The sequence below is a fragment of the Perissodus microlepis genome, chromosome 17 (genome assembly GCF_051167445.1).
Source record: "Perissodus microlepis isolate ML-2025 ecotype Zambia chromosome 17, ASM5116744v1, whole genome shotgun sequence".
NCBI lineage: Eukaryota > Metazoa > Chordata > Actinopteri > Cichliformes > Cichlidae > Perissodus > Perissodus microlepis.
Genome location: NC_140477.1, coordinates 1,877,276 through 1,903,584, shown reverse-complemented (window position 1 = coordinate 1,903,584; position 26,309 = coordinate 1,877,276). Strand labels below are relative to the sequence as shown.

At 43.7% G+C, this 26,309-nt stretch overlaps 2 protein-coding genes across 11 annotated transcripts in view; one reads left to right on the top strand and one right to left on the bottom strand.

Moving 5' to 3' along the window:
- Window positions 1–14,089, top strand: part of fcho1 (FCH and mu domain containing endocytic adaptor 1) — a 68,644-nt gene extending 54,555 nt beyond the window's left edge. For 4 of the 5 annotated variants that reach the window (XM_084910431.1, XM_084910432.1, XM_084910433.1 and 1 more), the window contains exons 16-27: window positions 1,169–1,220; window positions 1,929–2,053; window positions 2,205–3,263; window positions 6,420–6,526; window positions 6,614–6,782; window positions 6,871–6,985; window positions 7,077–7,232; window positions 7,308–7,440; window positions 7,510–7,706; window positions 11,198–11,262; window positions 12,835–13,002; window positions 13,627–14,089. In XM_084910431.1, coding sequence (XP_084766557.1) covers window positions 1,169–1,220; window positions 1,929–2,053; window positions 2,205–3,263; window positions 6,420–6,526; window positions 6,614–6,782; window positions 6,871–6,985; window positions 7,077–7,232; window positions 7,308–7,440; window positions 7,510–7,706; window positions 11,198–11,262; window positions 12,835–13,002; window positions 13,627–13,655 — 2,375 coding nt within the window. In that variant the 3' untranslated portion in view covers window positions 13,656–14,089. The remainder of the gene's footprint in view (window positions 1–1,168; window positions 1,221–1,928; window positions 2,054–2,204; window positions 3,264–6,419; window positions 6,527–6,613; window positions 6,783–6,870; window positions 6,986–7,076; window positions 7,233–7,307; window positions 7,441–7,509; window positions 7,707–11,197; window positions 11,263–12,834; window positions 13,003–13,626) is intronic. The other variant, XM_084910435.1, reaches the window with a different exon arrangement.
- Window positions 14,090–15,851: 1,762 nt separating this feature from the next.
- Window positions 15,852–26,309, bottom strand: part of rfx2 (regulatory factor X, 2 (influences HLA class II expression)) — a 29,536-nt gene continuing 19,078 nt past the window's right edge. For all 6 annotated transcript variants that reach the window (XM_084910437.1, XM_084910439.1, XM_084910438.1 and 3 more), the window contains 8 exons: window positions 23,822–23,934; window positions 23,503–23,654; window positions 23,155–23,252; window positions 16,956–17,105; window positions 16,643–16,851; window positions 16,357–16,510; window positions 16,237–16,279; window positions 15,852–16,085 (listed from right to left, as the gene is read on the bottom strand). In XM_084910437.1, the coding sequence (XP_084766563.1) occupies window positions 15,964–16,085; window positions 16,237–16,279; window positions 16,357–16,510; window positions 16,643–16,851; window positions 16,956–17,105; window positions 23,155–23,252; window positions 23,503–23,654; window positions 23,822–23,934 (1,041 nt within the window). In that variant the 3' untranslated portion in view covers window positions 15,852–15,963. The remainder of the gene's footprint in view (window positions 16,086–16,236; window positions 16,280–16,356; window positions 16,511–16,642; window positions 16,852–16,955; window positions 17,106–23,154; window positions 23,253–23,502; window positions 23,655–23,821; window positions 23,935–26,309) is intronic.

The window sequence follows — 26,309 nt, the reverse complement described above, 5'->3', positions numbered from 1 at the left end:
GCGTTTGGACCAATGTTTTCTTTTCTGATCAAACCAGAAGCTTCAATGAGCAGCTGGTTTGTCTCGCATTAACTGGCTGAGTTAATGCGACATCGAAATGCAGCTGATTGAACTGAAAAGCTCGACTCTGTGGGGTCAAAGTTTGCAGAACTACGGACGCAGCTGGAATCCACAGCTGTGCGTGTTCATGGAGCTGCATGTTCACCTGCTGGACGTCACTACCTGACAAGGTTAACTGTCTTCAGAACATTGCAGAGGCCTTATTGACAGTATTTGGCTCTACATGTCTGTGTGAGCAGATTTTCTCTCACATGAGTCCTCAGGTAGCCTCTGAATGCTGGACACTCGGAGACCTGTGTCTCTGAGTGGGAGACCAGAGATCACATTAACATGTGTGTCTCTGTATTAACAAACATGCTATATTGGCTCAGTTTATTTTTCTTATCATTGTTGTGAGGAGACCATAAATAGCATTTGTATTTTCTGTTGTTCAGTTCATTTGTTGTTATGGATAAAAAGTCTTTTTTTGTTTCAAAATAGCTGATAACTATTCGCTGATAGCTGCAAACATCTGTGAACAAATATAATTCTATAAAGTGGTTCTATATAGTGCGTAACTGTTAATATAGAGCGTTATTGAATTTATTGCTAATGCAGTCATGTGGCACACTGACCTCTGAGGAAACTTTAGATGCACTCATCATCAGAAAGGTTGATCTGATCTAGGCAGAAAATCTCTTCTTTGGTTGACCTTGCATATACCAGTCGTGAGTCTGCTCGTGCTCCGAAGCATGTTTTATTGCAGACTGGTTCATTATTTTGTCAGAGTTTAGGCTCGAGTGGAAGTCTACAACCTGCTGCACTCCACCAGTGGGGAATCTCCCTCTTAAATCCACAGGCAGCAGGATTAATGATCAGCATTTGATTAAAGCCGTTACTCTGCAGTGAGAGCAGCACTGGCTGGAGCTCAGTGAGACCCGGCTAATTGCTGGTATTTACAGAGAAGATATTGGCGGCGGGGGGGGGGGTCTCTCATGTAGTCTCATGTCAGCCCGTCCCAGCCTCTGAGAAGCTCTGACGAAGGACAGCGTGCTGCTGATTAGTCCCGATTGGGGAACATCCTCCGGTGTCTCGTAATGACGTGTGTGTCTGTGTGGTGTCTGTACAGATGGAGAGCAGGAGGGCCTTCGCAGGTCCACCTCCAGCCCCGATCACAGTAGGTAAGCTACCTTTGCCCTTCACATCATCTTCTACCTGCTTTAAATCTGGCTCTGAGCAGCGTAGGGACACTGTTTTGGAGGTTAAATGGCATCATCGGCATCATCAACGGCCTGTGCAGCGCTTTGAAGCCTTCACCCTCTTCGATCTCATTTTACCTTTGCAAGCTCCTTTAAATGTGAGGCTCATTCGTCTAATTACCTCGTCCTTTCCCCTCCGGCGCTCAGATGAAACGACTATTTTTCTCGGTGGTAGTGTGGCCTGTATTGTTTCTACCTTGTTACCACGGCAAAATGTAGTAGTGTTAGGCCGGTGTTTATATGATTGTGGACAGATGTGACAACACAATAGCGTCACTGTGATGCAGGTTTTAGTTCAAACAGGGGCGCGAATGATACGCGAGACCGGGTGGCACCGGGCCCACACCTTTACGCTTCCTTTCATTTGTAATTAGTGGAAATCTCGATATGCTGCTTAACCGCTTACCCAGTCAGGGTAGCTGTCACAGGGCAAGAGGCGGGGCTGCACACTGCACAGGCCACCAGTCTCATCACAGACGGCCACTCGTGCTCGCATGCACACGCTCGCCAGATTAGACCAGTTCACCGACACGCTACTCTTTAGCCTCTGGCAGGAAGTTGAAGTACGCGGACAGAGAACCTCCCTCTGCCACTCTCACTGATTATCGTTTCTTCGCTGCTCTACATCAGGTTGAGCTCGACAGCGTCGGGCTCGGACAGTCTGTTTGGACCGCCGCTGGAATCGGCCTTCAAGTCCAAAAGCTTCGACAGCCGGGACCAACTCAGAGAGCAGAGCACGTTTGGAGCCTCTGAATGTAAGGTTACACGTTACTGTCATTTAACTGTTGCTTGTGTTTTGTTTCTTTAATTACAAAGAGACGGGACTGTTGGACAGCCTGAAAATAAAAGCTCTAAATTCTGTCTCGGCGCCGTTCCCACGACTAATGTGTTGATTATGTGTGGCAGATGCTGCTTTCTCCTCCGACTCCTCGTCTCCGGAGAATGTTGAGGACTCTGGCCTCGACTCACCCTCCCATCAGCCCCTCGGACCGTCCCCCGAACCAGCAGGCTGGGCGGCCTGGCCTCCTGCATCGCAGAGTAAAGAGCAAACACGGGGTCGACCGTCGGACCCTTTCCTTTCCGCTTTCCGTGACCACTCCCCCGGACGCAGTCCTCACCCGCAGGATGACCCTACCTCCGTCTGGTCTGTCGCTCCGTCGCGCCCCTCGCGAGTTCCCCCTGATAAGGACCCCTCGTCGGTGCGGTTCCCCGCCTTCTCTCAGTCCCTCGCCCCACCAGAGATGGAGTCATCAGTGTGGAACTGCAAACACATCCCACCCGAGGATCCCTTCCTCGCCGCCTTTGAGAGGACCGTCACCCAGGAGACGTTAAACCTGTCAGACGCCTGGGCCCGCCCTCCGCCTCGCACTGCTCAGGAGGGCAGAGGAATGGATCTGCGAGGGGACCCCTTCTCCGTTACCTTAAACGACACCAAGACACTTCCAAGCATTTCCTCTTCCTCTTCATCCTCCTCATCCAATCGGAAAGAGAGGGAGAGGAAGCGGGATCGCAGCCTCCCGCCTCCCATTTCTTCCGATGACCCATTTGCAATCACAATGATCGGCAGCCCAACGCATCAGTCGTCGCTGGCGGCAGCTGTTGGGGGGATCCCTCCACGCGGCGGCGGCGGCGGCGGCTCTGCCGGCACCACCAGACTTGGATTCGATGCCAATTCGAACACTTTACCGTCAGCTCAGCCAAAGAAGGAGCTAACGCACTGGAACTCGCTCCACAACCCATTTAGTGAAGGCAACGGCTCCAAATCACAAGAAGCAAGCGGAAAAGGGGAAGGTGGCGGCGGAGAGAGGAGAAAACACCGATCATCGGAAGGTGAGCCGCGCAGGAACGCCCCTCCCCTCACGAGGCATTCGGGGCCCCAGGAGGATCTCTGCTTTTCAACAGACAAAGATCAAGACTGTCTGGATCTCAGCACACAGATGTCCTGCAGTGTCAGCTCTCGTAAGGGTACTGCTTTATTCTTTTGAGACAAAGTTTCTACTTACTGTATTAAAAACATTTCCACGCCTAGAGTCATGCTGTCCTCCAGCCTCAGTCTGTGGCGCTCCTTAATTAGTCACAAAGGTAGCAATCAGTTTCTTCTCAGAGTAGTCAGAAAAATGAAGCATGAATATGCACATATGCTGGATTTAGTAACACCTTCGTGTCACCTGTGCTGTTTTCTGGCTCACAGATTAAAGAGTGAGCTGTTTTCCACTTGGAAAGAAAAGTGCTTCACAGACTCTCGCTGTGATTGGCCCTTGCTAGGTGGGCTAGCCCTTTTATTTCACGTTGAAGGTTATGCAGTCTGATTATTTAATAGCACGTTATGCCTACCTGATTGGTCATTAGAGGCTGCAGGGTGGCTGCGTCTGATTAAAACAGTTTTTCACTGGGGAAAAATAAACGCTAAGCTGAAGGACTGAGATAAAACACATTTAGCCAAGTAGACAATACTACAGAGTTAACCAGCAGGTACTTTTGATCTGGGGCCTTTTTTGAAATACCATACCTATAAGGCGCACTTAAACTCCTTTACTTTTTTCAAAAATCAACAGTGCGCCTTATGTGTGAATTCTGGTTGTGCTTACCAGTGTTGGTCAAGTTACTTGAAAAAAGTAATCAGTAACTAATTACTGATTACTTCCCCAAAAAAGTAATCCCGTTACTTTACTGATTACTTATTTTCAAAAGTAATTAATTACTTAGTTACTTAGTTACTTTTTAAAAACACGATTTACAACCTGAATAGGTGATAAAGCGATAGATCTTTCAGCCCAATTCTACTTTTTCTGCATAATCCATCATACAAAATGTAATCAAATGGAAAAGTCTCTTTTTAAAACTTGTTTCATCAGTTTTAATCTTTTAACTTTATGCATCAAGCAAAAATTAAATTATATGCACCATTCTCTGACTTGAAGAAATTAGTTTAACATTTAAACCTATTTTCTGCACAGTCCAGCACATAAAATAAAATATTTTGTGTGTTTACACTCAGTCTTTCAAATAGATGCAAGTAAAACACAGCAGAAAGTAAATAAAATCAAAGACTAGCGGTCCTGTTGCTCTATTTTCACCTGTAAAGCAGGAGTTGGGTAGGCGGAGGTTTACCCTGGTGCAGGTGTGGCGCAGCGGTCAGTGGAAGAATCCGCGAGTTTCTCTGTGAGTTTCCCTTTAAGTCGTTGCGCACTCGGAGCTTGTTTAGGGGGTTTTTCGCTGTAAAAAGAAGTTTTCTTCCCACGCACAAAGGACACTAATGTTTTTGTCACTTTTTATGGAATCAAACTCAAAGTAAGGTCAGTACTTCCACGCTTTAAACGCTGCACGCTCATACTCTCTCCGCACTCGATATATGATCCATTGTTGATCTGCACACAGCTGTTGTCACGAACGTCGCACTCGCTTACGTCACTGTCATGAGACATTCTCGCAAAAAAAAATCACGGTTTTAGTAACGCAGTAACGCAGCGTTCCTATGGGAAAGTAACGATAATCGAATTACCGTTTTTGCGATAGTAATCCCTTACTTTACTCGTTACTTGAGAAAAGTAATCAGATTACCCATCTCTGGTGCTTACTGACCTCGACCAATTTTACGTGCTACACGGCGCTCAAAACTCCATCACAAATGTTTTAGTCCGACTTTGGTAGCTACGAAGCCGCAGCGCCTGATGGATCGTCGGAGTCAGGAGCCTGGCGGAGTCATCTGGGTCCTAAACTCCGTCTGTTTCAGGTAGTGATGTGCGATACCACTGATTTCCAAGTAAGATTCAGGGTGGTATCGACGATACTGATCCGATACTTTGTACAAAAACATTTTATTTATTGTATCTCAAATTATAGCTTCATAATGATTACTGGACATCAGATTACTTGTTCTTATCGCTTAATAATGCAGAATTCATCATATAGAAATAAAAAAAACTGAAGTTCTGCTATTTGAACACGTTGCCTGCCTGCAGCACTAAAGGACTCGTGAGAGACGTCTGTCCCGCCCTAGCAGCACCTGTCCCTGTCCTCCTCTTCAGTTCGCCTCAACATACGCTCGTCATGTTCTGTGATATGATTTACTCTGAGGTGTTTGATGAGGTTTGCGATACATTTCTTGCCACATGTATCGCAAACCACGCCTCGGCTGTTTGTGAAGGTAAAATACGTCCACACATGACTCCATTTAAACTCAGCCATTGTTGTGAGTGCGCACGGCAGAGGCTGCCACATTTATACAGCCGTTCAAACGTACAGCTCTGCTGTCACTTCCAACATAAATGAAGACAGAAAACTAAACAGCAGTGACGTTTGTAGGGTTACTGAAGTTGGGCTAGCTGCTATATAATGATGTGCTACGTGATTGCTAGCTACACAGCTATGTTAGCATAAACACAGTGAAGCTGGAGGGTGAACGCTAACTTTTTTCCACTCGATAAAAGTTAACGTGAGGGTTCCCGATGGTTAGGGACAAATGCAATCGCATGGCAGGATGCTGCAAACGGACCAAACTTCAGTCAGGAGAACAACTGAGATAATCCATCCACAATACGAGGTTAGTCATTCATATACTGCAACAACATGGGAATAGAGCAGCTGCAGAGAATTCAGCATTAATGAATCAATGTTACGGAAGAGGAGGAAGCAAGAAGAATGAGCTGAGTAAAATTTAACTTATCTGTTTTGTTTCACTTTAATGCGCCTTATGTATGAAAAATACGGTACCAGCCACGTGGCTTTGTGTTTTTAAATTGCTGTTTTGTTGTTGCTTTGTGTGAACATTTACCAAAGATATGCAAAGCTATAACTTTTCAGCCTGACTTATGTTTTTTGTCGGGATTGTAGTCGATTGCAATTTATTCAAATGTGAAAATAATTTTTCTCACATGAGCCACAAAACAAACAAAGCTCTCGCGCATCCCAGAGAAAAACGAAATGACTAAAACAAATACTTTTCCAGCTCGTCAATCACTCGTGCTCGTCTTAACACAAACTTGTGTTCAGCAAGTCTTTGTTGAAGCAGTGCAAATAAGATTTTGGCAGCGTGGTGTTTTGAGCGTGTGTCTCATCCTCAGGTTGCTGCGTGTGATTTAGATCCGCTTTCATCCACTTTGTGTGTGTTTCTTTTTTAAGGCTCCAAACATAACTTCAGACAGGACACAGCCGAAGGCGTCACGGCCGCTCCTGCAAGAGCGACCCGAGCCAAGAGGTCTTTGGGTCGACTCGGTGGCTGTGAGAGAGTGAGTATCGGTCACGGCTTAACCGTTCAATTTCAGAAGCAAGACTGTCATTAGCAGCACTAATTCAGACCCGGCTGTGCGTTTCAGTCGCGGTCCCTGTGTTCCTCTCCACTGCCAGAGCCCAGCCCTTCCCTCACCTCCTCCTCCTCTTCCAGTCCCAGTGAGTGGGGGGGTCAAAACCGAGCTCAGAGCCCTGCCGGGGTGGGACAGGCCTCGCCGCTGCCCTTCCAGCACCAGGACCACCAACAAAGACAGTGTAAGCCACACGGGCACATGTCTAAAAATGTCTTTTTAGTTAAAACCTCGTAGTGAGAGCGAGAGATGTGAGCAATATTTCTCTACAGTGCATCTGTCCAGAGGCCCCAGTCCCATATCGCTCAGCACACAGGAGGCGTGGCCAGTAGCAGCAGCCATTACTGAATACATCAACGCCTACTTCAAAGGTGGACAGCACAATCGGTCAGCGTGAGGCTCTTTATTCCTTCATTTTGTTCTTTAACTGCAGACGGTGCGCTTACTTTAATTAACTTGCCTCGTCTTCCGTCCTCAGCTGTCTGGTGAAGATCACAGGTGACCTCACGATGTCCTTCCCAGCAGGCATCACTCGTATTTTCACTGCCAATCCCAACGTTCCCGTGCTCAGCTTCAGACTGGTCAACATCTCAAAGATCGATCACTTTCTGCCCAATCAAAAGCTTCTCTACAGGTCAGCCATCTTTTTGTTGCTTTTTTTAGTCTCAGCTCTCGTGTCTTTATCGTCGCTGTCTTCGATGCTCCTCAGCGACCCGTCTCAGAGCGACCCCGACGCCAGAGACTTCTGGTTCAATATGCAGGCTCTGCAGCTGCACCTGCAGCGAGAGGCCGAAGTCAACCCGCAGGCTTCGTACTACAACGTCGGGCTGCTCAAGTATCAGGTCAGGATAGAAACCGAGGATGCCGCTTCTTCGTGACACCCAAAAAATAACTTTGCCTCGTTTTCTCAGGTGTCTTCTCAGGACCCGGGTCGGGCGCCTCTTTTGCTCTCAGCCGAGTGTCAGCGGAGCGGCACGGTGACCAGGGTCTCCCTGGATTATCACTGCTGCCCCGCCACCGCGCCCTCCACCCAACTCACTGCCGTTCAGGTGCTGCTGCCGTTGGACCACACTGCCACAGACCTGCAGTGCCAGCCGCCCGCCTCCTGGTGAGCAGACGTCACTTCTTTGGCGTATTTTAATTTATCCTAATTTTGTTCTACTTTAACGTCCAGAACGCCTCATGAAGGCCACAGAACGACCGTGTCGGTGTGATTATAGGGAGCGGGGTGACCCCTCCGTCCAAAGCAAATTTCTCCCAAGGGAGACAAAGACAGAGCTAAACTTTGACATCCAAATAATGACATAAATAGAGCAGCTTGTGAGATGCAGCAGGTATGACACAGGTGCACATGGTTGCAGTAAAGCAGCAGTAACTTGTGTGAGAGCGTGCTACAGTCAGAGGGGGGGAGGTAATGGACAGAGCTCAGTCTTCTGACAGTCTGGTGGATGAAGCTGTTCAGCAGTCTTGCCCGAATGCTTCGGTACCTCCTCCCCAAAGGCCGGAGGCTGAAAATGGAGCATGAAGGGTGGCGGGGGCGAGGCGAACGTTGAAAATGTTGTCCACGAGGGAGGGCAGCGAGGTTCTACGTTGACGGGTCTTCGAGAAGGTTGTGAAGCCTCCGTAGCACGCGGTGATGCAGCCAGGAAGGACGCGCTCTGTGATGCCCTGGCAGAAGGAGAACGTGGTTAGAGGCGGGACTCGTGCTTCTCATCGATTTGCAGAGGAAGCAGAGGCGAGTCGGAGCCCAGGAGACGTCCTCAGAGTTCCAGTGGGAACTTGCTGCTGCTGCTGCTCGCGGTCTCCTGCAGCACCGCTGATGCTCAGTGGTTGGTGCTGCAGGCTGGAGCAGTACCAACCACCAATAATACGATAATGCTGGTGATGCTCAGTCACACTGTAGCCCTGTGACTGTTTGAAGACAGGACAGTGAAAACATGCTGCATATACACTTCCTGAGAACTGCTATAAGTAATAAATGTATGGGAACTATGCATCATGGGTAAAGATATGTGCATGGTTAGCAGACTTCACTACTACTGTTGGATCTCCCTGCAAGAAGGAAAACAGAAATGTCTGGAGGACTCTGGATGCATAAAATGTCCTAAGTTACACATTTACTCATAAAAAGCCCTGAAATCCTCTTAAATTGATTTTGTTTTTAATCTCATCACTGTGCTGCTGTTTTAGGCCCTCAACACGATTATGTCCTGTAACGCGACTCCGTCTTTAAGGTTTCATAGTTCTGCATTCAGGTTTTTGTAACAGTAGGCTGATTGGACACAGTAGCTAACTAAAAATGATTGTAGTTGATGCCGAATCTTAAACGTTCCCACTGCTTCAGCGTGGCAGGAGGTCAGTGTAACGCCGTCCGGCTTACGCTCCAATGAAATAATGGCGGAGCTTCATTAGGAGTTTGCTTGTACCCAGTCTCTCCATATTTCCTGTTAATGTTGAGTCACTTTGTGTATCGAATGTGACACATCATGGTTTATTCTGTGTTTTTAGTCATTTTGATATCAGGACGCCGCCGTGGTGCAGTGATCGTCTTTGTCTCCTCACAGGAAGTGCTCCGCTGGTGTGAATCTGGGGCCTCTGTGTGGAGTTTGCATGATGCACTCTGATATTCTACTTTTCATCTCTCAAGCATTTTTCTGACAACTCCGCACAAATCATACGATCTATAGATGACTTAAAATGGTTTCAGTGGATTCTGAAAATTTTCTGGGATTTTGAAATACCGTGCAGTGGTGCAGCGACACAGGTGCAGGATTATCCTAATATTGTCAGGCACAGCCCCATGAGATCAGGATGTTCCTTTCTTGTGCTTCTACTGCAGCTTCTCAATTAGAGCATATTTTCCTCATTAACTCATTAAGACCCGAACACGATGAATGTAAAAACAAAGAATTACCTGATTTTTTTTCTTGAGCGCCACATATGAGGATATTTGTTTAAACTTTCGATAGAACAGTGGCCGTATGTCCTCGTAAGTAGATGTCAGGCCGTTGTAGAGCAAAATTTGGTCTAAACAACCCAAAATGTGATGTCCACATGTGGACGGCAGGTCCGAGGGCAGGGGTCGGCAACCTGCGGCTCTTTAGTCCTTTTAGTGCGGCGCTGCGTGGTTTGGGAAAATAAATTAGGTTTTTTTTTAAGTAATTATCTTTAGTGTATTTTATTTATGTTAGTTCTTTTTTAACTTGTAGTTCTAAATTAGAAAATTATTGTGATATTGAAATATAAAAATAAAATTATAGTCTATTTTTTTTTTTGATCACTTAAAATAAGCGTCACACTCGCGAAAGCCGGTGTACCCGCCGAAACGCCGTGCCTTTATCGAGACTTTCAACCCCAGGTAGGTCAATTATGGATCTTCGGATCCACATTATGTCAGCAGCTGTTCCCCACCGTGAACTATGTTAAAAACAAACATCGCTCACGCCTCACAGACGACAGCTTACAGTCCTGCGTAAAGATGAAAGTGACTTCGTACAGCCCCGATCTGCAGACGCTGTGCGCAGAGGTTCGGGACCATAAGTCTCATTGTAAACATATCACAGCAGACCCGACGATGTTTGCATGAAGACGCTTTTCAGCATCTTTCTTGACCACTTTTCACACACGGTTGCTGACGCACACAGCCGGCTGTAGCTTTTCAACAGCAGAGAGAGCACAACGTTAAGGCGGCGAGGCGTGATTGCGGGTGCCGCTCAGGTGCGTCCCCCTCCCCTGCAGCGGCGCTGCAGACCACGCCCCGCCACACACATTAACCAGGTAAAATACATATTTAGGCAGAATTTTGCAAATATCTATTTTTCATTTTTCAGCAGCATAGAGCTTTTTTCCCAGTTATTCTTTTTAAAAGTCAGGTCAAGGCTCCAAAAGCCCAAAGGAGATATGAGGGGGGCGGCTCACAGCAGTTTTTGTTTGCTGGATCATTTTAGTTCAGCGTCTTTCCTTTTGTTATATTTCTTTAAGAGTTCAAAATGTGTTAATTACATAAATAAAATGTCATTTTCTCTGTAGCACTTCATGGATTTCATAAGCAACACACCTTAGTTGTTCACACAAAGCATAAAGGTAAAAAACAATATTTACAGTTTTATCTTCATTTTAGACGTCAAAAAGTATTTGCGGCTCCCAGTGTTTTCTTTTGTGTGGAAATTGCATCCAAATGGCTCTTTGTTAAAGGTTGCAGACCCCTGACCTGGGGGGTTAAACAAAAGCTGGCAGGATACACAGAGAGACGTTTTCAGGGAGCTTCGGCATTCAGAAAATGTCAGCAGGGCTTTACTGCAGGGAAGATGCAGCTGAGATCCTCTCAGTAAAATAACCAAGAGTCTCACTGTTCCAGCTGTTTGCAGACAGCAGCAGAAAAGCTGATAAAGTGGCTCAAAAACGTCAGAGTGCAGTTATCTGCCCACTTCTTTGCTGGTGCAAATCCATCGTCCAGATTAACGTTTATCGTCGTTGTCTTCTGTATTAAAGATGTTTAATAGGCTGGCTGAGGTCGATAACCCGAGACATTTGGAGGATGTTTAAAGGTTGGAGGTTCAGAACGTTTTTGGCCTCACTGACTTTTTTCTGCCTCCGCAGGAACGCCGATGAACGCCGGCTGCTCTGGAAACTGCCCAACCTTTCCCCGACCAACCACAGCAAAGGTCAGGGCTCTGATTTTTCCTTCGCCTCTGTTTTTAACCCCCATCGAACCAAGAAACCTCGATTAGTTGATGCTCGACACCAGAAACCGATTCGTTTTCTCCTCCCTGCATCACTGACAGTCGTTGCTCTCGGTGACTTCACAAACATCCGTGTCCTCTTCCCGGAGGTGTGCGATCACCTCGTTAACTGCAGAATTAACATGTGAGCGTGGCAGCTTCTCCACCTGGTGGAGATGAACAAAATGAGCGCGAAGCCGCTTCTGAGTACTGAGCCGACTGATTGCATGACATTAATGGTACACAATGAGAGGCGGCTCTGAGGCTCTAATTTCAGCTGGGAAAGTCGAACATTTAAGTCATTTAAGCTGAAGGTTTTCTTCACCCGTGTGCGTCTTTGTACCCGACACCCACAGCTCTCCTCTGTATCGCATACCTTATTCTTCTAATCATATATTATTACCTCTATGTGAAGCAAAGGGCTTTACAGAGACCGATAAGGAAACTATTCACAGGACAAAGCATTGATAGTTAAAGTTGTGCGAGGTGGTGACAAAGCACTGAAAGGCTGCTTTAACTCCTTCGAATCCTTTTTGTTTCTTTATGAGTTCAATTTTACAAGTGCAGCTTTGCATAAATGCTGTCTGACAGTTTGTCATCAGTTAGCTTCACCGACTGTCTTATAAACAGAAGGTGTTGCCCAACTAGCATTTCTTCTTGTACGCCTTCAAACGCTTCGTCATACGTGAACGCGCACGCCTCTGCGACTCTCGCTTATTCGTTTGTTTGCGAGTCAAACAGGTGAGCCGAGGGTAGATTTGCTTCTGTCGGACGATCACAATCAAACTTTCAGTGTGTGCTTAAGGAGCAGACTTGCAGCTTTGTTAACTCTGGTAACAGTCCCCCCGTTTCCAGAGGCTCGGCACAAACGAAGCAGACATAACATCTGAGCGGCTGAATGTGGATCTCGTGTGGATATGAGGAGATGTCAGCAAAACTCTGGAGCTCCATGGTTGCTTTCAACTTCCAGGCTTCTTTGGTGTTTTCACTCTTCTTTGTAAAACCAAGTTTTTCATTTATAAATGTGGCTTCTTTTGTTACATGGAAAACAAATGTAAACATTTAGGTGTCGTGTTTTAAGAAACTCCGCCCCTTCTTTGTACTTTATATCTGACAGATGCCGCAAAATGATTCTGCTCTTCACCTGAACTCAAAGCACGTGTGTGCGTGTGTGCGTGTCCTGTTCAGACATCTTTGTGAGGACCAAAAATTGGAGGTTTACTATGCTTGTGGGGCCCAACAGTCACTCGTGAGGACACACACGCCACGAGTTTGAAGACTTTTTTGAGGCTCAAAATGTGGTTTTATTGTCAGGGTTACAGTTAGGTTATGGTTCGAGTTCATTTTTCATGGTTAGGGAAAACGTTATGTCAATTAGATGTCCTCACTAAGATAGCAAAACGAGAATGTGTGTGTGTGTCTCAGTGAGGTAAACGGAGCTTGTGAGTCACCGACTTTAAAGGGTCCGGTCTTTCCTGCTCTTTATCACTGCCGTGTGTTGATGTGTGATTCCAGGCTCGGGGACTCTGTGTGCCAGCTGGCAGTGCCTGGAGGTCCCTCGCGGCCCTCCACCCAGCCTGGCTGTTCAGTTTGTGGGCTCTGGGGCCTCGCTGTCGGGCATGGACGTGGAGTTGGTGGGCAGTCGCTACCGCATGTCGCTGGTCAAAAAGAGATTCGCCACAGGTGACTCTGAACACACTCACAACCGTTCTCCATGGATGTTGGCTGTTTATCCCCTGCACTTTCAGTCCAGTCCTCCCCAGTTGTTTTCAGAGGAATGTCTTTGTATTTAAAGCACCCAGCACTGACCTGAGAACCATTCAACTTATTTTTAAGATTTTCTTTTTATCTGTAATGGAAATAATGCGAGTATCAGTATTCCTGTCATTTTTATATTATTTTGTGGCCGATGATATACAGGTGCAGGACAGTTAAGCATTTCCTTTCTAACATCGTTCTCATACTTTAAATCTAAAGCAGCTCAGTTTAGCACGATGGCTGCCAGCAGCAGCTGTACGTTTTTACACTTAGTCTTTAGACTGATAACATCATTTTTAGCAATCTCTAGAGTTAGGCTAACACTTGGTGCTAAGCCGGGTGATTTCTGGCTCCAGCTCCATACTTGAATAAGAGAGTGATATCAGAGAGAAGCTCCAGTTCGAGTCCACTTTATGTTTATGGTTAACATAACAAAATAGGATCTATTCTTTTTTCCCCTCAATAGTTTGATTTCTTAATCTAAACATTTTGCATGTGTGGCTCCCTTTCTGCCTTCTGATTATTCATTTATGTTAATGTCTCTGACAGGGAAGTACATGGCGGGCTGCTCCTTGTGAATCAAACTAAAGGACCGTCAGGTTTCTGAACGGGGATCGCTGAAGGTTCAGAGAACTTTGCACTTTCAGTGCCTGAGTCGAGGAACTCGCTTCCTCCCGTCAGTGTCCTGCTGCTCTCGGACCAATTCTTTTCTCTAATTTATCCCGTGTGTTGTCGTACGTTCAGCTGTCCTCCTCTTCCAGGAAGAAAACTTTTTTTCCTATTAAATCTGTGTCCGTGTTGTTCTGTACGCCTTTGTGTCAAAAGACTGCAGACTGAGATATGCTGTTGATGACTTTTCTTGAATTAGAAAAAAGTGTGAATAAAATAAAACTTTACTGTCTGGAGTTCCATGAAATCTCTACAACATCTTGTACAAAACCTTTAAAAAAACTTGTTTGTAAATCTGATGTTTGATGAGATTTGATAAAAATAAAAAAAGTGCTGGAACGTTTTTTTTGGTTTACATCAATTTATTACACTGTGACCAGGTACAAAATACAGCTGAACTATGCAGTTTATTACAGACCGTCATCTGTCCTTAAGCTAGTTAAAGTGTAGTCAAGAACAGGTTTAAAAATACACAAAAATAAGGGTTCAGTATACTTGTAAGAACCTAGTTCAATAAAAAATAATCCTCCGTCAAAAAATCTAAAACAGCCTTACAAAACATTACAAAGTACACATAGAAATTATTCTTTCCAAAGCACTTTAAGGCAAATTACTGTGACAGGCACAAGTTACAAAAAGCCTTAAACTCAAATTCAAAGATTCCCATTGCTACAACAAAATCCTCTGTGAGGGAAATGAGGAGGAGGGAAAAAAAACAAACCAATTTCAACACAAAACTCCATTAAATCAGATTAGTCCATATAAATAGATTTTATAGTTTTTTTCCTTACGTCAGTTTAATAGCTTACTGAGAGCTTCAGCGCTGCAGTAATAATTAAATTTCATTACATTGAACAGTTGAGATTGGATACAGATTCATCACACACGCCAGTCTAATCCGTTACACATCAAAGCATTTCTTTCTGATACAATGTGACCAACCAGGTAACAGCATGAACAAAGATTAGGCAAAGACCAAAGGCCACGAAGCACACACTGTCTACATCATAGAAAGATATATATATATAATTTATGGATTAATTCCCCAAATAACGCACTGGATTTTTCTATTTCAAACAAAACGTAAGACTTGAACTCGGTAACAGCGTGAGGTCAAAGGATTCGGGGAGTGCGCGTCGGCTGGGACGCCCACGAGATCGTTTTTGGTTTCGAGGCGTTTGATTCGTCTTGAAATGGGCGAGTCCAGATTCCAGTTCAGGGGTTAACGTCCCGTCTCCGTAAAGCTGATTACTGTGGATTTGTTCTGACTGCGTGGCAGCTGAGTAAACTGCCACAGGTCCCCACAGAGCCGTCGCGACACTCAAACCGTGAGGAGGAACGAGGAGAACTATTTACATTTTATAAAAGAACTGGGTGAGGGACACGAAACAGTGGCTACTTTTCATTTTTTAACTTTAATTTTTTTTTTTTTATTTTTTTTTTTTTTTTTAATAGTTGCCTCATCACGTGAGCCAAATGAGGCACAGCATAGAAATCTACTGAGGTAAACGGGTCAACGTGTTACACAGCCAAGCTAACAGCAGGAGCTTCCTGCCTTACCGACTACTGCGACATTACGAGGTCCTGCCTGACACACGGAGCCGGAGCTGAGGCTCGGCTGGTGGGAGCAACTGAGGAGAAAGGTCCTTTGGGTCTACAGGTTGCATGTTCTTGTTATACCCCCCTGCCCAGCGTTCGCTACGAGCTGCAGCAGAGGCAACGAGGAGAGCACACCTAATCACTGTTAAAGGTGCTTCGAATGTTTGAGGTTTGGAGACGATACATTCATACTGCGGTAGAGGCACAGCTGAGGGACAGACATCTCAAAGTTAGCAATCTAAGGCACTCAAATGACACTATGGCACAGCTAGTTAGAGTCTTAAAAACAAAAAGGGAGGATGAATCACCAACACCACACATCCAGTAAAAAAGGAAAAGTACTGCACACACTCATTCACAGTTGCAACAAAAACAAAGATGCTCAGACCTGTTACAGAGTGGCGCGAAAAGTAAAAAGAAACAACCTGTATTTATAAATGCTAGTGAGGGGAGAGCTGACATTGCTACACTCTTGTCTATGTACATTGCACACACTGACTGCAGGAGGATGCTCGGCCCAGGGGTCAAGAGCGGCGACCCGAAAGGCCTAAAAAAAAAAAACAAACGAGTGAGATGCTGGTCGGTGTGGCTCTCAGTCTGACCCCGTTCACACCAGACTCACATCTCCTGCAGAGGGTGGCTCATTTCGATCCTCTCTCTCTTTACGGCCGGTTCAGTCGGTCCTCTGGATGCATCGGCGTCGCTGCCCAAATCACTCATCTCATCTGAGAAAGACGCATCTGCAGAGACGCACACGGCGACTGTCAGTGTGAAAGCAGTGACCAGTAAAACTATAATACAGTGAAATACATTCCTAACAGCTCCCCAGAAGGTTGATGCTGTTCATCTGGACTTAAACTGAATTGTATCAAATGAAAAATGAAGATGAACCTTTTTCCATGAGTGATGGCATCATAGAGGTCAGGTCACTGAACTGTAATTTAGATGAGAAACTGTGTCAGTCGCTGCGTAACTTAAACTGTTCCTTCCTCACTCTTTAAACACTCTCACCTCTCCCATGACAGCAATAGGAGTTTCTCCAGTGGCCTGAGCCACGCGGTGCTCCACCAGGTAAAACATGTACTCGTCGTAAAGAAGGCGAATAAGGTGGAAGGAGCCGAAGCTGGCTGCACTGCGCAGAGTCAGATCTCTGATCACCATGGAGCTACAAGAGAAGGAAGGATGTCACGTCAAGGAGCTACAGGGAGCTTTACAAGCTAAAGAACGTTTCTAAAAACAGCACGTAGTCGGCGGCTTATACTGGAAGTGTGAACGGAGACGAGTCAACCACACCGACCTGTAGAAAGACCATTTGAGCAGGAACTGGCGTGCAGCTTTGGGGAAACTGGGGCTGCCCTGGTGAGGCTTCAGAACCTGAGAGACCACGTTATCCAGCCAGGTGGCCCACTGGTCCAGAGAGCTCTGCTGCTGCAGGGTGACCTTAAAGTCCTGCTCCAGACGCTGAACCACACTTTCGTCACACTGACACACCCACGACGCCTGCTCCTGTTAGACACAACACACACGCCACATTCAGCAAGAAAACCCCAAACACGGTGTCGACACATTCACTTCCCGTGTGCCTTTTCGATGTGAGGTTTTCCGCTCACCTGGACGTTGGCAAAGTCCACCCTGTTGAGGTCGGAGAGCATCTGGTTGATCTGGGAGGTGTTCTGGAGGACGGCACGCGCCGCCTGGGCCAAGTGGTTCAAACTGGTGTATCGTCGCAAAGTCTGAGCAAACGCGCTGACCACGGCCACCTGCGCACAGAAAATACACCGTGAGCCCCGTCTGACTGGAATGAGTCCGAACAGATGAAACGTTTGTTTTCAGGCTGAAAATCTGCACCAAAAATAAAAAGCACGGCTATTTTAAATGTCACAATGTCATAGCGTCAGAATCCTGTGATGCTTCAACATTTATTTATTTATTTATTTATTTCACACATGGTACAGCAATAATTCATTTCCCATACACAACCTTCCTTTCAATTAAAGTCACACTGTTTCCGTGCATGACGAGGAGCAGGAAGAAGAAGAAATTCTTATTGACACCTGCCTGTGATATCTGTGACAATACAAGTAGGCAACCAAAATTACACTCTGACAATATTCTGCACATAACAAAACAAAACAAACAGAACAATATACTCAACAATGAGCAAAACCACTAAATATCAAACTAAAATAATTTTTTCTACAATTAAATTCTGTTATTTTCAACTTCTTCATATTGGTTTATCATTTTATCCTTATAGCAGATTTTAAATTGAGAAACATTTGTACAACACTTAAGATGATCACTGAGAGAACTCCAGTTTCTTATGCCTGTGACTGTTGGACACATTGGCCTTTGTGTGGTTCGAGCAAACCGGTGCTCAAAATAAAACTTCCTTCAGCCACACAATACAAATAAACTTTGTAACTTAAGGTTTTATTTTTTGCCCTAAACATAATAATTAATGTCTGTAATTTTAATCATTTTGATTTTATAAACAAACTATTAGTGTGTTCTCTATATTTAACATTATGCATCATTTGAAGCGCTCTCTTCTGTAATAAATATAATGGTTTCATATTAGTCACGTATGTATTCCCCCATACTTCAACACAATAACTCAGATAGGGTAGAAACAATGAAAAATCTAATATTCTCATTGTCTTGTAATCTAATATATATCTTACATTACCCAGGATATAAATACTTTTAGCCAACTTTTTTTTAACATGTTCAATATGAGGTTTCCATGGTAACTCGTCCACTATTACACCCAGAAAACAGATTTCTGTCACTCTTTCAATTATTACTCCCTCTATGATATTCGGAAACCGTGTAAAGGAGGAAGAGATGGTATTATCTATAAACTTTGTTTTTTCCAAATTCAGCGATAACTTATTTACATCAAATTAATTTTTTATTTTTTTCATTTCAGTAACCATAATTTTAACCAATTCTTTCAAGTTCTCTCCGGAACAATAAAGATTTGTATCGTCTGCAAACAAAAAAATATTTAACATTTTTGACACATCACAAATGTCATTTATATATAAATTAAAAAGTTTTGGTCCTAAAACAGAACCTTGAGGAACCCCACAGTCTATTTTCATTCTATCAGATGAGTCGCCAAAACACTGCACATACTGAAACCTATTATCTAAATAACTGCTTAACCAGTTCAACACTATTCCTCTCACATCATAAGTACTTAACTTGTGTTGCTGATTAAATGTCTTCAATAGTTTCCATTTATACTTTTGCTGTTGATCTGTTCCGTCGAAATCCGTACTGACTTTCACTTAACAGCTGATGTTTTTCAATGAAACTATCAAATCTTTGTGCAAAGAGTTTTTCAAGCACTTTAGAAAACTGTGATAGCAACGATACTGGTCTGTAATTATTAAAACTATGTCTGTCTCCTGATTTATAAAGAGGGATAACTTTTGCCACTTTCATTCGGTCAGGAAATACACCCGTATAAAATGAGATACAATACAATACAATACAATCCAAGGTCTTTTTTTTACAATGACCATGTCTAACCCATCACCGTCAGTGGATGTCTTGTTTTTAGATTCTGCTACAATAGCTATGATTTATTTTTCAGTGATTTCCCCTAAAAACACAGACTGTACCACTCTGCTGTCTGCTTTCTATTCTGAATCATCCTGTTTTCTAATTAAGTTTGACAGATTACGCTCAATATTTACAAAAGAAGAATTAAATTCATTCACCACTTCATTCATATCACTTACGACCTTATTTTTCTTATTAAAGTAGGTAAATTTAAAGATGTATATTTATTACCCAATACATTTTTTTTAAGTTATTCTACATACCCTTAATATTATTTTTGTTTTTGTAAAATAATTTATTATAATACTCTTTCTTAGCCTTTCTCATAATTAATACTAACTTAACTTATTTTTATAAACTTTATATTTCAGCAGGCTTTGTTCCAAGTTTTATATAATCTCTATACAGGTTATTTTTCTTTTTACGTGCATTTTCTAGTCCTTTTGTTATCCATGGTTTACCAGTAGTTTTCTTTTGCTTATATAATACCAGTGGACAGTGATTTTCATTCAAAACCAAATAAGTATTTAAGAATGACTCGTATGCAGCATTGACGTCATTTACATAAACCTCATTCCAATCTTCTTTCATAAGATCTTGCCTGAACTTATTTATTCATTTCTAATTCTTATATATCTGTCCACACACACTTCCTCCTTTCATGTCATTTTATAATCTAAAGTAACAAAAACAGGCAAATGATCACTTATAATGAAAACGTGATCAATTAAAGTAGCTGACTTTTCAGTTATTCCACTAGGTTTAGTAATCAGAGGGTGGAACCCTCTTCCAAATAATAACTCAAAAAAATCTGATGATGCCTTATGATTGGATATTTTTTTTAAAAAAAAATCAATATTATAATCACCGCAAATACAGGATGTCTTATTTCCCTTTACCTTGCTCAATAAATCTTCTACTACATCTGTGAATGTTTCTATCAGTGTCCCAGGCCTCCCATACATACAAGTAACAATTATATTTCTCTTTCTTTCCATTTCTATTTCTACTGTCACACACTCCATTAAATCATCAATAGCCACAGACATATATTCAACCTGTTTACATTTCAAATCACTATCAACAAAAAGTGCCACACCTCCTGCCTTCTTATTAGATCTATTTGATATAATTCATACCCATCAATGTGAAAGTCCCAGCGCCTTTCCTCATCCATCCATGTTTCTGATAGTGCTGTCACTTTAAACTTGCCTTTCAGATTATTCAAAAAAATCATTGATCAGAACAAAACTTTTATAGAGGCTTCAACAGGTGAAATGAATTAATGAAAATGTATTGAATCTTCAGTCATTGTGATTGAGTATTCTTTAAATGTCTGTTATCCTTATGAAATACCCATTAACATCCGTACAAGTATTTCACAACATATTTTGAGAAACCACTCATACCTATACAGTTCTTTCTGATCCATAAATAACTGCGGCTCAGATCGATATCTCGTCTCGGCACATAATGGCGACACCGTCGATCCCAGTTCCATATCCACCTGCAGCTTCACACTAATACTCTTCCAGTCTACTGTCTCATACTTTGCCATTTCCCCCCTCCGACAGTCGGAAATAGCGTCTTTCATTGAATAAGTTCAGCTAGTTGTTAGCAAACACATCATAACAGACCTTCTGCCGTCCGACCGCAACAGTGCAATCATTCCCCGTAGTTGTCCAAATCATGAAGATCCCTGATCATTACAACCTTGGCTTCTTCTGGTGTTCCGTTGAGCTTTATCATCACTTTGCAATTTCTCGTCCATGTTGCTTAGATTTTCTTTTCTTTACACATGATACGGGCTTGTCTGGCAATATCAGCGTTCTTTTTTTGTGAGATGTTCATTCACATATACTCCACTCCCTTTCAGTTGTCTGGACTGCCTCAGTAGCTCAATTTTGTGTTTTTGATTCACAAATTTTACTACTATTGCTTTAGGTGCCCTGGCATTCTTTCTGGGGAGGGTATAACACGCTGCGATGTTGTTGCTATGCAGGGGAAGTTTTTTTTACTGGCAAAAAACTTCACTACCTGACGCTCTAATGTTTGAGTCTCAGTAACTCTTGCGTAGCTCCTGTGTTTGGTTTCCAAACCGGTAATAATCACGTCCTCCAGTCGTGCTGTTCTAAATCCCCTACTCTCCTTTCTAAGAGCTGGATTGTTTTATCCTTTTCCTTAATCAAGCTTTTTAATGCTTTGATTTGGTCCATTAAAGTCGTTAACATTCCTTGTTGCTTAACTATTCTTTCGACGTCTGTTAAGCGACAGCTTAATTTCCTCCAAATCTTCTTCAATTTTTCTCATCTTTGCCATTTTTTCCTTTTTGTTTGTTTGTGTTTTGTTTCAGGCAAAAATATAGCAAAGTATATTCGACTTAGAATTAATCACACAGCCTATTCTGAGACGCCAATCTGGCTGTAGCTGCGTTCGCCATCTTGGTCACCTACATCACACGGAGACAGCTGAGGTGGTTTGGGCATCTGACGAAGATGCTTAATGGGCAGCTCAGGCAGCTGTTTCCGGCATGTGATACGGGAAGGAGGCCTCGGGGTAGACCCAGAAAACACGGGAGAGAATATATGGAAAGCCTCTGTGTTACCCCCAGATAAGGTGGAGGAGAGGGAGGGCTGCTGCCCCCACAACCCAGTGTCCAATAAGTGGATGGATGGATAAACAAGATTCCACAGTTTTCTGATAATTCACTGAAGAAATCTTCAGAAAAGAATTTTTGGGTAAACATTTAAGGTCATATCACTATGCGGTGATACACAGATGGACATTTAGCAGCAGCGTAGGGCTGGGCGATATGGCCTAAAATTCATATCGCGATATAATTTGAAGCATGTGCAGTAACGATATATATCACGATATATTATTTTCTTCTGTTTAAAATCCTTTAATTTTCTCAAAAATCGAAACTCGAACCGATTTTGGCTGCAGAAATCTGTTAAAAAATGTTTTAGTACAACTTTGGTAAGCCGCACTGCTTGATGGATTGTCAGAGCATTACGGCTGCCGTAGTGAGGAGCTTCGCGGAGTAATCTGGGTCCAAAACTCCATCCTCTTCAGGTCCCAAAGTCAAACAAACACTAAGAGTTAAAACGGTCTAAATTCTTTCATCTTTAATTAAATCATCAGCACTGCTGCTTTATCGGGTGTAACAATTAAGTTTAACATCCAGGCATCCATCAAAACAGAATTTATTAAATTTAACGGAGTTAGACGTTAACAGGAAGTTAGCTCGCTAGTTTACACCTAAACATTTCATAGCATGTTCTGACTGAGAGATTTTTTGAAACTAATTCAAACGTACAGCTCTGCTACCACTTCCAATAAATGAAGACAGAAAACTAAACAGCAGTGGCGTTTGCAGGGTTACTGAAGTTGGACTACTTGGTATATAATGTTGTGCTACGTGATTGCTAGCAACACAGCTATGTTAGCATAACATTAGCACAATGAAGCTGGAGGATGAACGCCAACTTTTTTTCCACTCGATAAAAGTTAACGTGAGGGATTCTGGTGGTCAGGGACAAATGCAATCGCATAGCAGGATGCTACACGGGCCAAGCTTCAGTCAGGAGAACAAATGAGATCATTCATCCACAATACCAGGTTAGTTATTAATATACTGCAACAACATGGGAACAGAACAGCTGCGAGAGAATTCAACATTAATGAATCAATGTTACGGAAGTGGAGGAAGCGCAGTTTTTGGCTTTCCCCATATTTCAAAAGTGCTTCATCTCTTTGCTGTGACTGTCGCCCGTCATAATTTGCAGAGGATAATGGTTGTACCCGCTGCGATGCTTTCGACCAAAACAGGCGCAGCTTGATGACATCATCAACATGCGTTATCGCGATAGAGCGACATAGTCAAAATCTCTATCGTTGGCCAAATTTATATTGTTTCTATGGTATATCGTTTATATCGGCAACAGCAGCGTATAAAGAACAGTAATGTACATGACTTTCACAGCCAGTAATAACACATAAAGCACAATAGTAGACTGTATCCAACCTCTGTAGGTAGCGGGCAGGTGCATTCATAAAAAACAGATCACTGTAGTGTTGAATGAAACACTGATCACACGAGAGTTTGAAAAGTTCACAGCTAAACATTTGTGGAAATATGATTTTAAAACCCTACTTAGAGAGTTGCTGGGTTTTATAGTTCACATAAATCATGTGGATGCATGCAGACAATCTGAAAAAGATTTCTGCTGATACCTTAGTGCGGATGATCTCTTGTGGAAAGCTGGTCATGGCATTAGTCAGCCAGCCCTCCAGACTCTTGGCAAAGTTACGGATGGCCTGAGTGAGAGTGCCTGAAGAAAGAGAGCAGCCTGGATTATCATTACTGTCCCCACTCTGCAGAAAGCCTTTCAGCAAGAGTTTAAACGCCGTACGCTGAAAACAAAGAAATGCCTCTAATGTGTCAGCATTTACGTCAACACAGCGAGCCCCTGGTCCTAAATTCATCCTGTTGTCACTCATCAGTCTTAACTCTCAATATATTGCTTTACTTGTTTAAATTTTTAAAAAAATCATTTGAATGAAATTCTCAGCAGTACTGACTGGGAACAGGTCGCAGCACGTCGGGGATCAGGATCTCCACCAGGGCCTGGTAGAGGATGTGATCGCAGCTCCTCATCCACAGCCTGACAGGCTCATATTTACACAGAGCCACCAGCTTCTCTGTGGGAATCACACCTTCCGGTTCATCATCACTACACACACACACACACATATTTTTAAAAATAATGTCCGCCTTACAAACAAAACTGTTGCTTGTAATTCAAGTGAAAAAGCAGTAATCACAGACATGACATCACAGGGTCATTTAATGCCCTGGCGTCAAACACTGAAGCCTTTTTTCCCCCTTTTTCTTTCTGACCTGCTGGGAAGGGTTGTGCTTCCATCACTAGGTGGCGGTGTTGAATACCAAAACGTCTGCCAGAGTTTCTCAATGTAGTGGAACTGGAGGTTCATCACCACATCCAAAGTAGCCTGCAGGAGGGGAAGCAGGGGAGGGAATTGAGGGGGAGGGAACAGAGGAGGGAAAAAGAGAGGGAGGAAGAAGGGGACAAAACACACAGAGCTGAACCATGGCAACCAGACACACAACAAAGTTTCTACAGCCAGGCGGGCTGCCTCTCTCTCACTGCAGGTCCTCCTGGTTAGACAATGAGCCAGCTCAAACACAGCTCCCTGCACATTAATCACCAGGAGAATCTTAAAGGCCACGCTCGGGCTTCATCTGGACGGGTCGTTTTGTGCTTTTTGCATTTTATTTCACATAGATTTATGCTTCCATCTGCCTACTTTTAGTGACCTGTGCTAACCCATGTGACTTCCTTTTTCCTGTTCAGAAGCCCCTTTGAAAGGAGAGCATGCTGCATACAAGTGAACACTCGAGCACAAAGGAAGCAGTGGCAGGGTTCAGACCTAAAATGATTTGCCGCTTCTAAAACTAGAGTCAGCACATAACCCCCCGCCGCCCTCGAATCCAGCGCTGCGCAGATTTTTTGGGGCCGTTCATCAGGTCAGAGGAGGTGAGACTCTGGACTCCACCTGAAGCAAAAGGTCAATCTGAAACTGTCCACGCCGAGCCTCTGCTGAACTGAAAAGTTTGATTTGCACCGTGAAATTCTCTGCTTTCTCTATCTGGCAGGACACGCACTTGCTGCTGGATCTTGTTACACAGCAGCGTAGGCTCAAATCACATGATATGTTTTTGCTTCCTCTCCAGCCATCGCCATGGCAACCGTGTTTACAGTTGCCCCCAGCAACAGGTCAAACACAGAACTCCAAAACAAAAAGGAGAATTTCCCATCCCCTCTTAAACAGGAGCTTTTCGCGTCCAGTTTTATGTGACACACACACACACACACACACACACACACATAAAAAACATTTAAAAAGTGCAGGAGGAAAAAAAAAAAAAAAAAAAAAAAAAAAACCGTGTTCATGTGCAGAGCTCAGACAGACAAGCAGGCCTCCGGTGGAGCTTCCTGAATCTTGTTTCTGCTTGTTTCTGTGCACTCGCACAAAAAAAATCCTGTGATTTATTACCCTGCAAGGTTTACTGAAAACTAATCATTTATTCTCAAACGTTCATCCAAAGGCTTGGCTGACACCTGGATATTTGGCTGTTACCATGACATTAATAAATACATGCCCCACACTGGATACTTTACAGCCCACTTGAAAAGAGACTCTTTACTCTTTAGAGTAAAATATTATTTTTAGCTAAAATAATCATTATTTGTGTTGTAACGTTAAATGATATCAATAAAACCCTTGGCTAATGTGTTAATAGGTCAGTGTTGACACACACACACAATTTATTTTTTTTAAATAACAAAACAGGATAAAATGTCGAGCGCATGAACATTAAAGACGCAGAGGCAGCGAGACTGACAGAAATGTGCCGGCTGCCAAAGCCAGGAGCCCGTGTGCCTGTCCGCCGACAAGGCTGCACAAAGGCCCAAGGGGAGGCCACCACAAAGACACCAAGATGTCCACCCAGTGCACTGAAAGGTTAATTGGCATGTCTTGAAAGCTGCACGGAGATGAAAAGACGGCTGGAACAAAGGGAGCGTGGTGAGGCTGGACAAGGGGAGGGCAGGGATAATACGATAAAGCCAAAGCTTTGCTGCTTTTAATCACAGCCGCTCGCCTGTCTGTAAAGACCCACGCTTTAATGTCCAGAATTATTTCTGCTCTTCTGCAATGTGGTTCGATACAGGTCGCTGAGGGCGACACTAAATTTCCCCCCGTAGCTGCCAAGTAAGGTTCCCGTCTCACCTCTCTGTCCTCCTCCTCCTCTTTCTCTGCACATCAGTTAAATGATATTTAAATGTCAGTGGCGTCGAATTGATTCTTATTCTCGAAAGCAACACCAGGTCACCGCAGCCGGGCGGCGCCTGACCTCGGAGCAGAGGGCTGACACGGGTGTCAGTCTGACGAGGTGATCGCTATTTATGAAGGCAGGAGGTTTGTGGGATCGACTCAAAACGAACAGCAGGAAACTCACTGCTCGCTGATATGATATCTCACACTCAGCTGCTGACTGATGCGTAAGAGTTTGTGACATAAGAATGAGTCATTACAGCTTATAATGCCACTAATTAAACTGCAGGCTTCCATTGTTTCAGCTTCATCCTGTTTAGCAGGTAATAAATATCAAAGCTGGAATTTATAACAGTGCAGTAATAGGCTCCACTCAAATGTGTTGTTCATGTGTTTGATGTGCAAAAGACCAAAATAACATGATTAAAACCAAAACTACACAGGACGCATTAATTGTTTCTGCAGATGAAAGACCCACACACACACACACACACACACACACAAATCACCTTTTTTCACTGTCAAAATGC